The sequence below is a fragment of the Watersipora subatra genome, chromosome 1, assembly GCF_963576615.1.
Source record: "Watersipora subatra chromosome 1, tzWatSuba1.1, whole genome shotgun sequence".
In the NCBI taxonomy this organism is placed as follows: Eukaryota; Metazoa; Bryozoa; class Gymnolaemata; order Cheilostomatida; family Watersiporidae; genus Watersipora; species Watersipora subatra.
In genome coordinates this window covers 21,417,168-21,439,099 of record NC_088708.1, presented here as the reverse complement: position 1 = coordinate 21,439,099, position 21,932 = coordinate 21,417,168, and the positions used below count along the sequence as shown (strand labels likewise).

Genomic DNA, 21,932 nt, shown 5'->3' with positions numbered 1-21,932 from the left:
AGCTCGACTTTGATAAAGATCTACATATTCATTCAACCTATATATCAAAGTCGAGCTAGCTAAAGATCTACAGATTCTAAGCTATAAGTTTTTGTTGTAGATGGCTATTGGCATGGTTAAAATTGACTAAAATCTAAAATCTTGGTCAAGATCAAGATAAAGATCTACATATTCATTCAACCTATATATCTTGACTCTAATATGTAGGTTGATTAAGATTGGGAATGGATAAAAGCATTAACAAGCTCATTGAGATTAAACGTTGTACAATGTTGCTAGGTTACTATAAAAGGGAGCGTGACCATTAGCATGGACCAAGATGGTGCTCAAATTGTTTCGCAGATAAATGACCTTGGCTATTCTAGGGGCAGTATAATTCAGTGGGTTTAGTCAGTGAGTTTAGTATAGTGAGCCAACCTTCGTTTTTTTTACCGTTTGAGGTGTTCAGATTGGTTTTATTGTAAGCCGCCCTACTATTAAGCCGCCTCGGTTGGTTCGTATTGTAACATAAGTCGGCCTAAGCTATTATCTAAATAGCATAAGTCGTATTTAAATATTATATGGTATCTAAATGGTCAGTTTACTTTTTAAAATATCTTAAATAATTGTTTTGCATTTTTTCAATACACGTACCAGCAACAAAAACTTTATTTTCGGGCAAGTCGTCCAGTAGATTAGACGAATATAATCTGTTCAAAAGCTTCAGGTCGCCTGGTAATTAGACGAGTTGACCGGACGCATTCAGGTAGGTCAAATGAGATAACAACTAAAATGTTTGTTTAATAAAATATTTGTATTTGTACACAGGGTTACTACAAATCAGCATGTCAAACGTTATAAATGAGAACTGGTTTTGTTACTAAACGTGGATCTATTTTTTATTTGCATAACATGGACAAAAAAGCTTGTCAAAACGCTATCAAGTCCTAGCCCAAATCACTAAAGTTGGATAATGTTTACGCAGCATTCGCGATTTAATATATAGCATCAGTGTATATTATTTTAACTTTAGATAGATGCATTCTGTATGATTAATGCTATGTGCTGTTTATCATACGTATTAAATCAGCTGTAACTTTGCAAACACTATTATATAAATGTATCAGTAGAAAGGTTACTCTTATTTTTAATCCTGCAACAAAGCTTCCTTTAGTTTACAGCGTGACATGTAAAATACAAAACATTGAACTATAGGTATTCATGTAAACTTTTAGCGTGTACTACTAGGCCAGTAGCATGTCAATGAACTAACAGAATCTGATCATGCACCATCGAATGTTAACCAACAAAGCTATCTAATTGCTGACTTTATACATAGATTGACAACCCTGAATCTAGATACAGCTAGCGTCACATGTTGCGACACAGTAAACTTTAACTTGTTTTGAAACAGTATTCTTGTTTGATAACAGCCAATTAATCAATGCTTGGTTTGTGATTTGCTGTATGCGTATATTATATCCTTTGCTTCTTTACTAGTTGATATTTATAATTGCGACCATTATTTTTTAGTAAGACTTATATATACTTCGCTCAATTGAGGAAGATATGGTTGACATTTTATAGGCATATCATCAGTTAATAGGTAATTATGGCTTCGACAACAATTTTTACCAATGCTATATGCAAAATTTGCCCACAGGGATGACTCAGCATGGTTAGTAAAAATAACATGGTTAGTAAAAATCATGATTTTTTTCAGAAAGTTTAGATTTTTTTAAGTAAGGGAGAGTAGGGCACGTTGAAACACACCTCAAATTTCTTGCTTGTTTACATCATTTTGAATTCTTACCTCACTAACTACAGAGCTTTCTAAGTCATCTTATGAGATATCTTGATTGCATGAAATGAAAAGAACAGCGATTTAAGCGAGCCATGATTTCGTAAAATTAATTGGTAAATTTTTGCTCTTTTCTTTTATATCTAAATTTAGAGAATAACATATATGTCTTCTTTGTGCATCACCCCATGTTAACAAAGTCAATAGAGACAGCTATAGACATGTTCTCTTCACAATGCACCTACCAACTTCATGATGTTGCAACATCCTGAGTTGTGATGAACATTTTGGTTACTCAGAGTCATTTGGGGCACGTTGAAACACAAAGGGTATGGAGCAAGTTGCAACATGTTTTAAACATAGAAATAGAGGGACAAGTTGCACAACATGTCTCAAACTTGCCCCTCTATTCTTATGGAGAGGAACAGCTTGAGTAGCGTTAAAGCTTTGAACCCCTAAATTTTTGGACAATATTGATATCACGGCTTCAAATGCTAACATATAGAAAGAAAAGTTTAATCTTTAGATAAACCTGTACATATGTTTTGTTGTACTGTTAGTTTGTTTGTCGTGATTGTTGTACACAGTGTTCTAAAGCTCATAGCCAACTTTTATCAATACTCTCTTGCTCAAATAATTAGTGGAAATTTGAAATGTTTGGTTGAAAATGAATTCCAAGAAAGCCATTCTAAAACTAACATTTACTATGAAAGTCAAGGACGTTTCAACATGCCCCATAGAGTGTTTCACCATACTCCCTACCGGGTCACGTTGACACACCAATTATGCAATTAGTACTTTTGTGATATTTTCCAAAGTATACAACCAGCAGAAGTGGCATACACAATTGGTAAAACATATTTCTGCATCCTACGTGACTATTTAAATAATATTCTAGTATTTTAGTAAAACTTTACAGCTAAAATGCATTTTTGTTGCAACGTGCCCCACCCTCACCTAGTTGATTTCTTCGATTTAACCGATTTTTTCGATATTCAGGGTTCTTTTGATGAATTCTATTTTTGTTTGTTTTTAGTTCATGCAAATTTTCCGTGTGTTGCACCTCAGAATCCTGGTGAAGCCACTTCTCAGTATGAGTGACTTACATGCTTCAATTTGACAAATTCTCTGCCGGCTCTTTCAGTTTCTAGCCAGTTTCTTATTTAGTATGAAGCCAAAGGTGGAAAATACTCTCTCAATGTTTGCACTTGATCTGATAGCAATAAAAAGCTTGCAATGTCATTTATTAAACAGAGCAATGAGGTAAAACCGTCTCAGCTATGATTGCTACCTCACAATTTATCCTACTTTGAGGTGTACAAAATAAACTCAAAGATACTAATTTCAAAGATCCTTCTGTGGCATTGTACTACACATACAGTCAATTATCTCCACTTTACTTGCTTATGCATGATAGAGGAGTGTGTACAGATTTGTTACACACCTCAAAACAACATTGTTTGCTAAAAACACTGATATTTGCAACATTACGAAAAAAACGTTAAAAATCGAGAGTTTAGACGAAAATCATTGATTTATATCAATGATTTAAATCATCTGCTTTGTTCATGTCAACCCTAACTTATGAAATGTCGCTTATGGCTCAATGCTACCATCAAGTTAAATGAAGTATAAAATATAGGTCGATTTGTTTAACGATCTTAAATTGTCGTAAATCGTCTGGTAGAAGAGTTGCATTACTGTGCAGTAATATTATAGGCTTTTCAGTTGTAGAATGTAACAATGTGATAATTCCAGGCCATGGTTTGTCCAGAAAAACCTGTCATATGTGTTCCGATTAATTCAATCAGAGGCGAGAGAGTGTGTTTGGAAGCCCATCTGCAATGTAATGGGGAAGAAGACTGCCTCGAAGGACAAGATGAAGAGAATTGTGGATTAAGTAAGTTGCACTGTTTTAAAATTACTGACCGTTTTCAGTCTAATGACAAAGAAGAAGGGTGGCGGGGTGGCAATCTGTAAGAAATATTTATCAATTTTTTTGACTGTATCATATAGCAGGTGTTTGCTGTCTGTTAAGAACCTTTATTTTTTGTAATTTTTGTAGTTGTTGCGCCTGGGATTCAGGCTGTTATAGCCTTAGCTGTCATAGGAGTGATAATCGCTGTTCCTATTATCTATGTTTTTGTGAGAAGACGACAGAGAAAGCCAGTTATACCTCCTTCGGCAAGACCTGTATTAGAAAGAATCCTGCCCTGTTGCGTATCAAACTCAGGTAGTTTTATTGCCTTCATTTCCATAAAGATTAATGATAGAGGGTTTGATTTATATTTTGAACGAATTTCACAACTTTAGTTTGTTTTATCATTAGTAAGAGTAGGATGGGAAGCTTATAGTGGTTGCAGTGCCGGCGGGAATGTCATTATTATGTTAATTATTTCCCTTCAGCTGCATTTTATTATTGACATGATCAATGAGTGGTTCTATTTGTAAGGGCTCATTGTATCACCAAGAATTGCTATAGAAAGCAAACATGCTCTGAAAATATTTCCTAGTAATTTGCATTGTCACCTCAGTGTCTAGCAATCTATACAGATTGGTGTTAAACCGTTAAAAATGAGATGTTCAGAATTTAGTCTACATAATCATTCAAAAACAACTTTCTGTTTGTTTGGTTTACATATTTAAAATCAGGAGAGAATGAGGATTAATTTAATATATAATTTATGGCTATTTACTGAATTCACAATGAGTAACAATGTTGCAAATGAGAATATTAGTTCTCCAGCCAAAGGGTCCAGTTTATTTCGCACTGTATATTATTAATGTAGACTGCAGACGGTGGTTCTACGTATTGTCTTTACTCAATGGATTAACAGTTTTAACATCCTTAAACAAGGTATTGCTCACCATTTGTAGCTGCGGATAGAAGTTCTCAACAGCTTACAGCTCCACGTCTGGACTCACCTTCTGATAAATTAGGGTTGTCTAATGGAGTAAGTCATTTCTTTTACTCATAAAGCGAGTCTAGTGCCTTTAACATGTAGCGAATCAAACTCATCACACTACTTGTGTGCTGTAACGAACATGGATACGCATTGCCTTTCCTACATCAGTGGGATCAGAGCCAGCACTAGCCTCCATCTGTTTAAGGTTTTACTTCTTTGAATTGTTCTAGCAGTGTTGAAAATCAAATAATCAGAAAAGGAAATCTAGTTTTCTTTACAGGTTACTGTTGGTTATCAGAAGTGTAAGATAAATCATCTCCAGGCTGTGTCCATGGTAGAAAGGTTGCTAAGTATATAGCTTGATTTATCTTCAAGTCAAATATACTTTTTAAAAATAAGTATTTACTAAAGTAGACCGGAGTCGACTTAGAACGGGAATTTTGAGAGTTTCTGTTCATTTATACAATATAGTTTACTATATAATAATGCCTTGAAACTCATTTTTATCGCTTTACATTGTTTTAAGTGTTTCGGTTTGTTCTCCAGAATATGACAAATTGTCTCTTCTGAAGGGGCTTAGAAATCTTTTCGTTTTTATTGTTTCTGTTTTAATAACACTCCGACTCACTGCATGCAGAAGTTAATATTCAACACTGTTTGTGGTTACTTGTAGTTTACAACTGATACATGTTTTATAAGGCAAATAAAACCGCCATGGTAGTTCCTTGATTTTATTCAAACCAGCTACTTTTATTGCGATAGTTTTTAATACGTGTACAATCTTGAGCGGTTTAAAGTGAGCAGCCAAAAAATCACCTTTTAACAATGCTTTATTCGGCGAGTCCAATTTTTTTAGGCCTAAACTGGGTTTTTTCCACTGAAATAAAACAATCCATAAACCTGAATTATATGCCTTTTGAAATAATGTATAAAAATCTGAATTATTTATAAATGATGTTGTTTTAAATTTAATTGCTCATCAGCTGTATATTTGTTTTTTCGTAATGTTATTCGATATAACAAAATTAGGTCATGTAAAATATCGACTACTACTTACTGGTGAGAGCGACCATCTACTGTCATCATTCGTTATGCCGCAGAATATCATGATAAAAGTATTTGTGTAAACCTTAAAAATATGTTCCTGAGCTGTTGTATTTTTAAAATGAGGAACTTGCAGATACACTTGGTGTTTATATTTTTCGGCAATCCTTATGGCACAAATAGCTTCAGTCATTAGCCAGTCAGTGTGTGCTATTTAATAGGCTGTCTTCTATTTTAGGCATTTGATTCTAATCCGACTTCTGCACCCTCTCAACCTCCGAACAGTTATTCTGTAACAGGAAAACCATTAAATAGATTCCGACAAGAAACGATTGAGCTAGAACGAGTTCCATCCATCAGAGACTGGCAAGCCAACCGTTTGCAACAGCCAAATCATTTGGCAAGCATCTTGAGGGCAACAGAGCATTCTATGCAGCAGCGCACAACCTCAGGCCCACAACCTACTACGCAGCATGTCCAACAAATGGATAATAGTAGAAAACCTTCCCATGGTGAAAGAGCTAGTCATATTACTTATGCTCCTTCAGCTCAGCGGGAATCTCGTCCGCAACAAAAGCTTTATTCAATTGCCTCATCGGACGGACGAACCAACCATGAAGCCAAAAGTCACTTACAAAACGCAAATAATCCTGCTTGGGAAGAGCACACTGCCCGCAGTCCTCGGCACTATCAAATATCTGCAGCACCTCCAAGCTATGCATCTGTGTCTACAGGAGTACCACCTAATCAACTCAGGCAAGCATTGGAGCGGGTGGCTGTGATGAGTGGAGACACTGAAGGTCAGTCACATGACACAGTTGTATAACACCTTCCTGAATTCAAATTTATCTTTACCTACTTGACAATGGCTTGTACATATATTTGCATAATGTTTTAGCGCTTGCGTGATGTTATCGCTATTTATACTCTTATTTTATATACTTCAACATTCCATTTTTGTACATTTTGTGTATGCAACACTTTGCTAAATATATTCCTACATTTTTGCATTTATTTGTATGACAATTATTGCGGGAATCCAACATTAGCGTGGGTGAAACAACCTGCACCAGCTACAGGTTCCAGTTGATGAACATTACTCAAATTCTATGGACTAATGAAACCAAAAATCATGCAACATTCTTGAAGAGAAAAAGTCACAATTTTAGTTTCTGTGTAGAGGAAGCTGGAGAAATGATATGCTGGCAAAAAGGGGAGGGGTGTTCATGAATATAAATGACTATAAAATATAAACAAGGTAAATCTACCTGCAAATATACAATATGACCATAATACAGAAAGAGTTGAAATAAAAAGGACAGAGGTTGAAAAGGTTGTTGCCAGAAATTAAAGCTATGGTCATATGCAGTCACTTGAGATTATTGGCTAAAAAATATATGTCATGCAAAGTTTTGGTCAGGATAAATTGCTCTCATTGCTACTGCATGCTCAGACAACCTGACTATAGCCTACAACAGTGACAAAAACAGTCTTTAGGGGCAGCGGATGAAATCCTAGGTTGTCTTGATCATAACGCTGGATTCACATCATCCAAGTGGCAGCTGACAAGACAAGCTCCGACCAATGACAGCAACTAAAACGCAAGTAATCCTATTTACGATGGAACATGCGACAGTTGTAAGAGAGGCATATATCTAAGATAATGGCAAAAACCATTTAAAGCGCATGTCACACTCAGTTACCATGATAATGTGCCTCAAGCGCTACGCAGATGTAAGATAACTGTTTATTAAAATAGTATCACCAATTTTCCACGTTAAACAACAACACACCAGCTGACTTTCACAAACCGCTGATGATCAGCATTAGTTATGTATTGCTGAAGCTCTATAAATTGATACTCGAGGATTGGACTAACGTATCCAACAATACTCCATGTGTAACGTTTTGCGAAAAACACCAAGCACGCTTCAGTATGAAAACAATAGTTATAAAGCAGTGCACAGACTCTGTTGGCTGAGAGACAGGGATGCTTATGGATACACAAGAGCTCCCACCCTAGCTTACCCTAGCAGTGGAGAATTAAAAATGAATGATAACCTCTTATGACAATATAACTACGACCCAACTAAAAATACAACCAAAATTCAAATGGCAGCAGAGACTATATCACTTATAAAATTGTAGCAGCAAAAGCTGAGCCACGAACAAGTACTGCCAGTGTCCACCCACCACACTGAAGGGATTAGTCTAGGATTATTCGATTTTCATCAGACAGCTGACTACACATCAGCCCTGAGGGCTCATTACCAAACTGAACATGAACAGAGTGAAGAACTTTAGATATAGACCAGCATTTTGTTATCCATTGTTGCATCCATTATAGCAAAGTTTCCATACAGCGATAGTGTACCTGCACCTGGGCCGACAGGCAGATCGTGTTTTCATAGGGTGTTGTAGTAGAGCGATGGTTGTGTGACATCTTATGTCAAGCTTATATTAATAGAGCGGTTGGACCATACAGCTTCTTCTGCCATTTTCAGTTTCAAGTAAAAACCAATAGATTTCACCAACAAATATTTTTTCATATGAAGCAACTGGAAAATAAGAAAAATGCGACGCCGTTGGTTGCTATGGCCATTTTCATGGCACAAAGATGGCGCATCAAACAGATATTTCACTTCCAAACAGCAGGGCCGAATCATAAAAGAATGAGAGCGACAAGGCTGTTTCCATGATGGTATAGCAGCGCCATATTGTGTTGTATCGCTACGTAACACTGTATGCAACTAACTTAGTAATTATGTAACTACTGTGTAGCTAGATAGTTAAAGGTACTCATTTTACCAGCTAAAGACAGAGTCAGTCCAAAATACTCACGCAGAGAGCTCCTGACCCAAAGATAACGGAATACAGAGAAGGGAATATGATGGTTTCAAACAGCTCTTTGTACCTCTCACCACATTGCTAAAACACATCCAAAACGTTTAAGCATAAGTCAGTCAAGAATTTATTACTTTTCTAGCTTTTCAACAAATTATATATTTATATTTATTTATATTATTATTATAAATTATATATTTCTGTGATCAAAGTTTTAAAGCATTAAATACCCAAAGATACCATCTACAGCAGTGCAAAAGGGATCTGTCATAATATACATGAGACAATTTAGCGCAGTGATAAAATGTACTTTAGGTCTAAATTGAACAGTTTAGTAAGTAAATGCTGAAATTCTGTAGATGCTAGTGTTGGGGGGGGGTGATGGAACAAATGAGTATTGTTTCTATACAATAAAACCTCAGTCTAAATGATGAAGCATCCATAAACGGCCTAAATTATTTGGGAAAGTCAAGACTAGCCAAACTGTAAATGCTGCTATCTATTTGTTTATAAGGAAAATACTCCAAGCAACACGCAAAGTTGTAAGCAAGATAAGTCACCACACATCTATAAATTTTCCTCATCTAAAGAGTTTTTGGGTTGCTTTCAATGAAGGTAGTCATTTAGTCCAGCAAAGAGCCAGAGAGAACGTCGATGACAAATCCTCAAGCACATGTAATGTAATTGGCAGCAAGAAAGTTTTCTATTATAAATACAGTGAAACTTGGATAAATCGCCCTCGGATATATTGAACACATGGTTAACTCGAATGGATTTGCTTGGTCCGTTCCACGCAACCACGCAATGATAAATGGCTTTAGATAACTCGACCAAAACTCCGTTAACTCGAACAGTTTTTTGCCAAACGGCTACCGAGACGGTTGTTACTATCGCTTTACTTTAGAATATCACTTTATTCCAGGCCATAGAGATAAACACCGACTTTTAGTAGTTCTTAGGCCTCGTTATTACCAACATCGGCAAATATTTTCATTAACGACTTTTCTAAAGGTATGCAAAAATCAAATTTTACCAAACATCCGCTTAGCGATAAGCCCTCCGAAAGCAAGAAAAGCGAGGTAAAATTTGGATAACTTTAAAGTAATATCGGCAAAATTGATAATGGGTTTTTAATAGTAAAGCAGTTTTGTAATAACTGACTTACTGCAAAATTGATCTTGGTTAAAACACTTGGTAGAAAAATATGTATAAATTTTTTCTGAGCGTTTTAACCGCGATCATGTTTTGCCAATTTTAATCTGAAAACGTCCTGGCAGTCACATCACCTAAAGCAACAAACAAATCTCAAGTGATAGAAAAATATCTATACTTTCTGATTAAAAATATTTAAAACTTCACACGAGAGACCCTTTAACTTGCGACAAGCAATCTATGCTTTTGATTGATATATAGTTTGTATATGTACATGTATCTACTGATAAATATGTGCACTTATGACTGTCCTGATAACTTGAACGCTCTAATAACTCGAACACTTTTGCTCGGTCCCTTGAAGTTTGAGTTATCCGTGTTTCACTGTACTTGATGAAACACGGGCTAAATGAACCACCCTATCCACTTGGTATAGTTAAGCTCAATCTAACAAACCTTTCAATAACGACTCATTTCACTTGATCAGTCGATGCAGTAAACCCTCGCATATCATGGTCTTCAAACAACACCTGTACATGCTTGAAACGCATAACCCGAGGTACTACTAGTTACCTCTAGTACTACTAGTTACCTACTACATGTAGAACAACAATCAAGTGTGATGACCAGAGTTTGGAAAGAAAATGAACTACAACTACGTGTTTAGTACAGTAGATTTGGAAGAGAAACAATAAAGATAGCCAATACAAATTACCAGTTATTATGATGCTAGAAACAATTATCCAGTTTACGCTTTGTATCTAGCAATAGGCTCAGCCAATAATCTGTGGGTAAGTTTAGGTAGCCATTTAAAAAGAGAGGTGTAAATAATATTTACATATGATATATTATATCACGTAAATAAGCATTTCGAGATGAAACATGAGGATTGTCTTCTCTCGTATTGTAAACTAAGAAAGAGCAGACAACTCTTTATGTTGAAAAGCTTATGAACGTCGTTGAGCTTTGGTGAACACATCAGGGTCAGTAAAATGGTCTTTAAATCAGTATAATCGAACATTTGGTAAATAAAATGAAGAATTTCTCTCCTAATGTTAAAGCAAAATGTTGTTACTCATATTTACATACTTCTCTATCACAAAAATTAAGCAAATACAGTCAAACATGGATAACTCGAACTTCAAGGGACCGAGAAAAAGTGTTCGAATTATCAGAGCATTCAAGTTATCAGAGCACTGTCACAAGTCCATATATTTACTTATTTATTAGTAGATACATGTACATATACAAACTATAATATAAATCAAAAGCACAAATGGCTTGTTTCAAATTAAATGCTTCTAATGTAAAGTTTAAAACGTTTTCATGAAAAAGTATAGAGATTTTTCTATCACTTGAGATTGGTTTGTTGTTTGAGGTGATGTTATTGTCAGGACGTTTTTCAGATTGACATTGGCAAAACTTGATCGTTGTTGAAATGCTCAAAAGAAAAGACATTTTTTTCTTTTGGGGTTTTACCCACGATCAATTTTGCCGTTTTTTCTTGAAGTTTATGCAGATTACCTTACTTTACCTGGGATTGGTTAAGAGCAACACTCCGAGGCAGTTCAATTAGAAGTTTTACGAGGTTTTACGGTACATTCTATATCACTCACACTTTTTTAATAGATACTTATTGAATGTACACACGTATTCTGTGTTTAGGTCAAACGATGAATAGTTTTTTGTAGCTCAGACAACGTATACATTTAATTACAACATTTTTTAAGACGTTTTAAACATTCAACATTCCGACGTTGATTCAACACGGAATCAACGTCGGAAAACTATTCATCACGGGCTAACCGAGTCACGCACTCAAGGATTTTCGCCACGCACATACAAAACAACATGCGATTTTTGTTTTGTATGTGCGTGGCGAAAATTCTTGCGCGTGTGACTCGGCTATCCCGTGCTATTCATCGTATCGCAGTATAAATAAAATTTCACCAAACTTTTAGAAAAGTCGTTGACAAAAATATTTTGCCGATGGTGGTAATAACGACGCTTATGAATTACGAAAAGATGAAGTTTACCTCTATGGCTTTGAATAAACTGATTTTCTAAAGCGAAAACAACCGTTTCGGTAGCTGTTGGGCAAAAAAACAGTTCGAATTAACAGTGTTGAGTTCGAGTTATCTATAGCAATTTATCATTACGTGGGAACGGACCAAAGGAAATGTTCGAATTAACCATGTGTTCGAGCTATCCGTGGACGAGTTATCCATGTTTGACTGTATCAGCTTCAAATTTGCCTTTTTAAAAATAATACAGCAATCTGCAAGGCATCATTTCAAAGTTTAAATTTAGACAATAAAATACGAAAACATTATTCCTGAATTTGCAACAACATCAAAGTATTTTGGGTTCTTATTAATAGCAAGCAATGAATATTCAACCAAATGAAATGATGGGCATCGTGGAAATACATGTATATGCTTTGTCTCTGGCTATCCTCAGACTGGCAAGTACAAGCAAATGACAATCATATTAGCTAAAATAAGACTATTTAATCAGCATCTATATGCTAAAAAAACTTGTAGGATGTAGTGAAACAAAACTAACTCACCTGTGCACATAAAACATTGTTCTGAGTTGGTGTGACTTGACAGCATTGGAAATCTAATTTATTGTTTATAAGAGGCATATTCTCTTTGAGATCAGCTAGAAATCCTGCTGCGTCTTCTATGCCTCGCCCGTCTTGGCTCAAGCGAGAGAAGATAATTGGAATGTCATTGAGTATCTGTTGAAGTACAAAAATCAGAGTTTAACTCGCAAGACAACAAAAAATGCAAGGTTAAAGGTATAAATAGAAATCCTATATAGTATATAGTCCAAACAACAACACGCTGACAAATTTTAGGTCGTCTGCTTTTTCAGAAACAGGTATGAATGAAACAACAAATACTAGATTTTACCAGGGTGCATAGTGATTTGGCTAGTTTATTACACAATGAAAGCAATGAGTATTATGGAGGATTTGCTGAACTTTGACAGCTATTTAGCAAAATGCAACGGATATTGGCATGATTTGTACTTTGTCAAAACCACACAGAACGGAAAGACAGAATACAAACAGAGGCAGCATTGATAGAATTACAGTCAAACATGGATAACTCGTCCATGGATAGCTCGAACACATGGTTAATTCGAACGGTTTCTTTGGTCCGTTCCCACGTAATGATAAATTGCTATAGATAACTCGAGCTCAACACTGTTAATTCGAACTGTTTTTTTGCCCAACGGCTACCGAAACGGTTGTTATCGCTTTAGAAAATCGCTTTATTCAAAGCCATAGAGGTAAACCTCATCTTTTCGTAATTCATAAGCGTTGTTATTACCACCATCGACAAAATAATTTTGTCAACGACTTTTCTAAAGGTTTGGTCAAATTTGATTTATACTGCTATACGATTAATAGCACGGGCTTGCCGGGTCACGCGCGCAAGGATTTTCGCCACGCACATACAAAACAAAAACAGCATGTTGTTTTGTATGTGCGTGGCGAAAATCCTTGAGTGCGTGACCCGGCTAGCCTGTGACGAATAGTTTTCCGACGTTGATTCCGTGTTGATTCAACGTCGGAATGTTGAATGTTTAAAACGTCTTAAAAATTGTTTTTATTAAACGTATACGTTGTCTTAGCTAAAAAAACTATTCATCGTTTGACCTAAAAACAGAATATGTGTGTACATTCAATAAGTATCCATTCAAAAAGCGTGAGTGATATACAATGTACCGTTAAACCTCGTAAAACTTTTAATTGAACTGCCTCGGAGTGTTGCTCTTGACGAATCCCAGGTAAAGTAAGGGATTTTTCTTTGGTAACTTTTTCTTGAAGTTGCATAAACTTCAAGAAAAATCGGCAAAATTGATCGTGGGTAAAACACTCAAAAGAAAAAGATGTCTTTTCTTTTGAGCATTTCAACAACGATCAAGTTTTGCCAATGTCAATCTAAAAAAACGTCCTGGCAATAACATCACCTCAAACAACAAACCAATCTCAAGTGATAGAAAAATCTCTATACTTTTTGATAAAAACGTTTTAAACTTTACATTAGAAGCATTTAATTTGAAACAAGCCATTTGTGCTTTTGATTTATATTATAGTTTGCATATGTACATGTATCTACTAATAAATAAGTAAATACATGGACTTGTGACAGTGCTCTGATAACTTGAACGATCTGATAATTCGAACACTTTTGCTCGGTCCCGTGAAGTTCGAGTTATCCATGTTTGACTGTATTTCCACAGCAGTATAAAAGCATGATTTGTTTATTAACCAAAACATCATCTTATTGAAGTCTGGACAAAAAATATCTTATACTCTTCTTAAGATTTTTTGGGAGGTTCATTTGTCCACCCACAAAACACATGAATGGTGACTATAGCCTTGTAGTATTGCCAAGAAAAGAGAGCATGTTAACATTAACTACATCATGAAGTTGCCATCTTTCATATCGGCAATACAGTCTGATGCTCTTTTGTTAAAGGTTGACTTGCAACAGAGTTCACATTACAGTTATTTGGTATCAAAAAATTCTCCGTGTCTTACTCTGTTGTGTTGTAAGTGCCAAACACGTGGAAATGTGATTACAAGCTCATAAACGCTCAAAAACAAAAAGCCGCCATAGATTGGAATCTCTTTATTTATTTGACGTATTCATTACAGTTTGGTTATCGTCTTGTCACGTGATGTTCTCACGGGAATTGAAAGGTCAATAAAAAGCTCAATATAAAACTTATTGTAGCATTAGTTTATGACAAACACTTCGGGTTTTACCCAAGACCCCGTATCAAATATAAATGCTCGCTACTTTACAGTTTTCTTTTGGCTTGGACTAATCGTCAAGTCTTAATCTGATCACGTGACCCAATACTTCGAAAATAATTTTTGCAGCACTTTTCGATTATCACAGGTAACTAACAGGCTCGTCATGATTATCAGACAATGATATGTACTCATTCGAGCTAAGGTTGAAAAATTTAACAATTTTTTACGGTAATTTATAAGATAACAGTGCTAAAAATGACAGCATTACAATGACGATAAAACAGACGTGTAAGAACAATAGACATGGATTTATTGAATGCGTGTAGTATATTTGTGAAAATATTTTGACGAATGAGATTGCATGAAAGTGTAAACAGAAACCATCCTGTAACAAGTACGTCCCATTTGAGCCATTTTGGAAAGCGAATCCAAACTACGGGGGTCTCGTGTGGCTGCGATTTTCTGTTCATTTTTTAGCTTTTAAGAGCTTGTAATCACATTCCCACATATTTTGCACCTACAACACAACAGAGTAAGACATGGTGAATCTTTTCATATCAAATAACTGTAATGTGAATTTTGTTGCAAGTCAACCTTTAATATTCATGTAGTAATGCTAACATTTCTATGTTACATTTTTTCCAAAAGAAATTTTCCACCTGACGCTTTTGCTTGTAGAGCCTTTCGTAAGTAGAGTTACCGCTGTACTTTTGACTCTAGGCATTTTCATATATTATGCATATGTCTCTGATAGATGGCGCATTGTCAAGCGCCATCTATCAGAGATGATGACTAAAACACGGTAATATTCATTACTTATTATCGACCATCTTAAAGACTTTTTACAAGGAATTAATCCAACGGCCTATCTTGTGGAACTAAAACATACAGTCTTAGGCTGTCAGAGGCTATGTGGTTAGAACATCATTGTACAAACTAATGAGTTCTAGCAATTGCATCAATCAGTGCAGTTACAGTAAGGAACTGAGCAAAAAGACTAACTTACGAGGTTATGTTTTGTCACGCACCACGAACCGATTCCTAGCCAACAAAGGGCGGACACTGTCACCAACCCGCAAAACTAAAATGATATAATGAAACAATGATGTATTATGGCATCACTAGCAGTTATAATAATAAGGATGCTTTCAGAAAAGATTACAAAACAACCTCAATTGGATACACACCTGGGCTGCCTGAATACAGTAAAAAGATTGCTGTTCTCATAAGAAAATTACTTGAATAAATACAAAGCGATTCGTGAACTACTAACAAGGACATTGAGAATCGATTGAAGAGTATTGTGATGCCGTGAACTTACCACCATCATCAGCACTTGATTCTTTTTAACCAGGCCTATGATAGCAGCGATAGGGCAGAGCAGAGTAACTGAAGCGGCAGCAGTGGCCATCAAAGGAACTATATTCGACGTATCATAATCAAACTGCTCCCAGATTCTGAGCTTACGCAGGGTGACCGAGGTGAGAGAGAATATGGCTAGGCTGAGTGCAGTTATCCCAACCAGCTGAAACATGACATACACCGGCAGGTGGACGATGGTCTGACTGAAAAATGTGATGCATGCATTGAACTAGCTTTCGCTAAGAAATATAGACAATATTTAACAAATTTAAATATAGACAATATTTAATAAATTTATTGTCAGCTATTTTCAACAATAGCCATAGACTATAACAACATCGCCAAAATAAAAAAATTCTTAAAGGTTGACTTGCAACCAAATTCACATTACAGTTATTTGGTATCAAAAGATTCACCATATCTTACTCTGCTGTATTGTAAGTGCTAAATATGTGGAAATGTGATTACAAGCTCTTAAAGCACATCAATTACATATGTACTTTTATCATATATTTCAGCGCACCAAAGTCTTAGCTTTCGAATGAGCCTATGTTCAATATACAAAAAATAATAGAACTATAAAAAAACAGGGTGGCAAAAGTATGTCCTGCAATAAAAAAATACTTGGTTGTGGTTCCCACAATTATGTGATGTCATAATTATCATTTAGCCTTAGGTCGTCGATCCCTTTCGCTGCCATTGAGGCTGCGCTTTTCTGTAACAATTGGTGCTCTTAAACCCAGAAAGCGCTAATAATAAACAAGCATTCTAGATAATCAACAATGCCCGGGGATCGCGCTAACACCCCTCCAATACAAACTAATGTTCTGGCTTAATAGATTTTGGGTGATTGTTAGAGTTTGCTTTTTTCATCTTTTCGTTCATTTTAAACATTTATAGTAATTATTATCACACTGTTTTATATGATGGCATTTTTTGTCCCATATAGAAATGATTAATAACTTGATTAATAACTAATGAGTAATTAAATATCAAAAAGAAAAAAATACAAAAATTAAAATATTTATATTATATCATATTCAAATAAATTATATGGAAAATAAAAAACAGGTGTTTTGGACAGTTAAATTAATCACTTTGTGTATGATACCAGCTTATAGGCAGATTAAGTTATTTACAGTAGGATTCTCTATTTTGAACAATCCCGGAGTGCAGTGAGTCAACCCCAATGATTGATTTATTTCAATTGACTTCTATAACAAAATTAAACAAAAATAGAGGTGACTACTAACAACATTCCTGGTTGTTAACAACCCATGGTGGTAAAGGTAATGAAATCATATCGATTAAATTGTGACCTGCAGTGGCGTGGCCCTAGGACTATATGTAAATTGCACTCTTGCAAGATCGCGCAATGCTTGAAATTAATTAGCCTCAGCCGTGCCCCTCAACACAATAAAAAGAGAGGGCTAGTGCATAATATCATCAGGAAAATATAGTATGGTCGTTGGAATCTGAGTTATTTATCATAAAAATAATCTGTACATAGAGAGCTAATGACACTGATTCCTTTGTCATGTTCATTGGTTCTCCGGAGTTGTCCTACCTTCGCCTGCCATTAGCGTCATTATCATAGTGGATAAATATAAGCGGTAAGCTATAAAATAAGTGGTAAGAGCATACAACAACGAATATGAAAACTGTGACGCCATAATTTGCGGGCCTATACCATTGAACATTTCTGCGGTAGAGCTCTGTGAAAATCTGATAAACATCAACCAATGTCTGTCTCACCATGTCAAACAATGGCTCATTTGAAAGCTGAGATATTAAAGAACCTGAATAAGCTGAAACATTGCTTATGTAATTGATGTGCTTTAAGAGCTAAAAGATGAACAGTTCACAGCAGCCATCGCGAAAACGCCATAGATTGGAATCTCTTTCCAAAACGACTCAAATGCAAATCCCAAATATACTTCACGCATTCAATAAAACCATGTCTATTGTCATTACGCGTCCATTTCATCATTATCGTGATGCTGTCACTTTGAGCACTGATATCTCAAAACCTACCGTGAGAATCCGTTTAATTTTGTAACCTTAGTTCGAGGGTGTGCATATCATCCTCTGATGAACATGACGAGCCTGTTGGTCACCTGTGATAGTCGAAAAATGCTGCAGAAATTATTCGTGCTGTTTAGCAGGAAGTATGGGTCACATTATCAGATTACGACTAGACAATTAGACTAAGCTGAAAGTAGCGAGCATCTATATTTGATACGGGCTTTTCGGTAAAACCCGAAGTGTTTGTCATAGACTAGTACTACGAGATGTTTTATATTGAGCCTTTTATTGGCCTTTCAATTCACGTGAGAACATCACGTGTCAAAACAATACCGGTAACCAAAATGTTTGAGAACGTCATCAAAATAAAGAGATTCCAAACTATGTTTTCGTGATGGCTGCGATTAACTATTTGTTTTTGAGAATCACATTTTTACATATTTTGCACCTACAACACAGCAGAGTAAGACATGATGAATCTTTTGATACCAAATAACTGTAATGTAAATTTTGTTGCAAGTAAACCTTTAAGCAAATGCAATGTCGCTAAAATGTTGCAAACTGATCACAATCCATGTATCACCAATGGGTGTCGATGTTGCTGTCTGGTAGGTCTTTGCTTGTTAACACACTTCTAATAACAATTATATTGCTTTTTTGACATACCTAGCATGACATGATTAGGATTTGAAATTAGTTAATAGCAAGAACCCAGACTGCAGAAAATAACTTTATGATAACCCCCATCATATCAAGAGATCACAACTCTTTTAATGACTTGAGGTCATATATCAACATCTATTATTATTATTCCCGAGGTAAAATATGTAAACAATACTTGGTTCATCTACGCTATAAACTGTTGATATGTGCAGTGTGATGCGCGAAAAGACATATTATCTGCATCAAGGATACCATGCGCTGTGAGTCTTTGATGTTTAAGCTTTTGGGCGGGTCTGTGAAATGTTGTGCATCATTGTTGTTTGTAATCATAATTGGCAGACTGGATTTCAAATCACCAAACAGTATTGAAAATACTGGAGCTCGGCCATTGCGGCAAGAAGCAAGCTAAAGCACATAAACTTAACAGCGCCCAACATTCATGGTTAGAGTAGCTACCGTTCTCATGACTAACTTAAAATTCAATGGAGGCTCAGACTGTGTATGTTACAATTGATGACTCATTAACAATCTGACATTGTCACAATGGTAATAGACTAGGAACAATATAAACCAGGATTAATATGGCCACGAGACAAGACAGTTGCTGGCCTTTACCTCTAATGTGATGAGATAGACTATAAAACAGGCCTTCTTCACAAACCACCTTCCTGGGTTCTTATCCTCCATCCTTATAATGTATTCCAGAATATGGTGGACCTACATAAAAAACAAGGTATCTCTGAGAATAGAACTATTTAGTGACCTGCCATCTCTTTAATTATAATGTATTATTTCCAATGTTTCCAACACTGAGCAATAATAAAAATTAAACCAAACATTTTGTATTTTTGGATAGACTATAAAGACCAAAAGGGGAAAAAGAAATACTGAAAAGAAGGTCTGCTTAAAACAATACTTTAAAGCAACATTTTATTACAAACATTTTTTAAGCCAGAATTTTACAACCAATTTAATAGATACCACATATTCTTTCAAATGGCTCGCATATTCCTGCGCTTGAATTCTGATCACATGTACATAAAACAAATAATGATCTAGTGTCTAACTCACTGAGGACAATCAGTCAGCCGCCATGGTCCAGATTACGAACCAAGACTCTGTGAACAAATCTGGAAATGTCACTATCTTGTAACTTGCTGATACAGTTAATTATATTTTGAGTGGCACTGCAATATAATCATTATTTTGTTGACATGAAATATTATAGCACAAAAATACCATACTAGTAACAAAACACTCACAAGACATCTATGTATTGATATTGTCTTTATTTATATACAAACTTGCATTTTTGCCAAATATGGTTACAACTTGGACTAATGAAACATTTTAAGTCAAAGTGTAAACTCATAAAGTAACATTTATGTTTTTTTATGATGGACCTTTCGTAACCATTTCTACTTGCCCATTATATTAGCAGCACTGATGCACCACTGCATGAGGTGAATAATGAATGTACTATAAAAATAAACAACTATAAATAATATGGGATGTGATGACCATTAGAGTAGCAAAGAGATATGTCCTAAACAGCACTATAATTAGTAAATGGGTCAGCTAAACCTCTAACTAATTCCTACCAATGTACTCTTAGATTGGTGAAGCATTGAAAAAGAACAAAATTTAAACGACTTAAATAGTACAAATGTAGCCAAAGTTAAAACACTTTGTTTTGAATAATATTTCTTCTGCCATACATATTTCAATAACTGATATCTATTTTACAACATAGACCTATTCACTGCCAATTTAATATTACTTTAAAATTATGTTTGAATAGAGCATGGCATAACAAAGACATTTATACTGACCCAATTGCCTATTCTCTCTTGGAGTTGGTAAATTTGATTGACAGTTAATTGAAATTGGTTTGATAACTTGAGCTTTGTTTGAGCTTATTCATGTTGTTTTTCGAGTGATACTATTAATTACATATTCACTCGCTGTTTAATGCCATACAACAATTATTTCTTTTGAAAATAATTAGCAACCTTAACCAAATTCCTCTTAAAATAGGTTAAGAACTAGTAAACTGAGCGAGTTTTAAATGGCTAATAAAAACGTTAATAATTCACGCCTCAATCAATTGGAAGGCTACTAACAGATCTCTCTTATACGCAAAGCTTTTAACAATATATTTTGACAATTCTATTCTAGAAACAAAGCACATTATAAGCGTACACAGTCTGCTCTAATGTGCATACCACAACAAGGTTAATTTTGGCAGACTAGCTGTGCGATAGGTAAACACTTCTAAAAAAAGATAGCAAGTTCGCGTTAATTTCAATCAGTACATACAAAACATTTCCGTTTTGGAGCCCCATATTACCAATATAACAGACTGCTTCCCCGTCGTAATGTTACCCATCCGTACATATGAAATGTAGTGTATTTTGAAAAGATCTGACTAGTCCGATTTTAGGTCTATAAAAACTTATCCTTGACATTTTGCAAACAAAATTAGAAGCCGCTCTTCAACGATTTTAGGTTCGTGGGCTAACAGTGCTCCAATCAAGCTCCATAACGACGTTATGAAATAACCAATAAAGGTTTACGACAAGCTGATGCCTGAGCAGACGAGTCAACGTGCTGGCTACATTTCTGATTGCAAATATACCTATAACATATCACTGCGCGAAGAAATGTTACTATTACGTACTATCGACGTATATTCAGCCGATTATACATAAAAATATTTGCAAAATGACTGCTTTTAACTCTTTTTAACGGAAATTTGTATGTACTGTAGAGATTAAATTGCTATTTGTGGTTAAAATACTTGATCTACTAACTGATGCAAAAATTGTGCGATCGTGAAAAGTGTTAAAATGCATATTGCGTATTTAGACTTTAGTCCAAAACAATCCAAACTAAATCAGCGTAGCCACCAAAACTGACTTTATTGCAGATACCGTTAACGTCAGGTACATGTACATGTAATTACAGCGTTAGGGCTACTAGGAAACGGGTCGGAATCGTCCTTTGCTGTAATAGTGTGCAGGCAATACACTATGTAGCCAGTAGATAAAATACATGTAGACTGCAACATAACCAGGCTTTATCTGCATTAGTGCAGCTAATTGTTGGGATGCTCTAGTATTAATGCTGTCAGATCTGCAGCTGTCTTTATCAAACTATTAATCATCTTAGCTATTGCCTTCGAATTATTGCTTTAATGATTTTATTATGATGTTCATAACAAAGAACCTCAGTTTTTGCTAAGTTTCACAAAACATGACAGTTTCAGCTGATTTGTGGTATGCGGACATGCCTAACATATGATAGAATATACCACAATTGCACATCTATAGACTGTACAGATCTAGATCTAGACCTTGTTAGCTGCATCTTGAAGGTA

General features: G+C 35.4%; 2 protein-coding genes across 3 annotated transcripts; one reads left to right on the top strand and one right to left on the bottom strand.

The window, feature by feature from the left end:
* Positions 1–708: 708 nt before the first annotated feature.
* LOC137402002 (uncharacterized) lies at positions 709–6,744 on the top strand. The gene is made up of 5 exons (XM_068088474.1): positions 709–745; positions 3,539–3,680; positions 3,846–4,013; positions 4,658–4,734; positions 5,969–6,744. The coding sequence occupies exons 2-5, from the start codon at positions 3,542–3,544 to the stop codon at positions 6,554–6,556; spliced, it is 972 nt and encodes a 323-aa protein (XP_067944575.1). The 5' UTR covers positions 709–745; positions 3,539–3,541; the 3' UTR covers positions 6,557–6,744.
* LOC137402013 (uncharacterized) lies at positions 6,725–20,926 on the bottom strand. 2 transcript variants are annotated; one of them, XM_068088491.1, is made up of 8 exons: positions 20,904–20,926; positions 19,625–19,740; positions 19,169–19,270; positions 15,825–16,028; positions 15,510–15,584; positions 12,296–12,469; positions 8,572–8,658; positions 6,725–7,324 (listed from the first exon to the last, which is right to left on the bottom strand). In XM_068088491.1, exons 3-8 carry the CDS (start codon positions 19,238–19,240, stop codon positions 7,259–7,261), a joined length of 678 nt encoding a protein of 225 aa, XP_067944592.1. In that variant the 5' UTR covers positions 19,241–19,270; positions 19,625–19,740; positions 20,904–20,926; the 3' UTR covers positions 6,725–7,258. The 2 variants fall into 2 exon arrangements, with proteins under 2 accessions (XP_067944592.1, XP_067944584.1); XM_068088483.1 differs by lacking the exon at positions 20,904–20,926 and adding an exon at positions 20,779–20,877.
* Between the last annotated feature and the right edge of the window lie 1,006 nt (positions 20,927–21,932).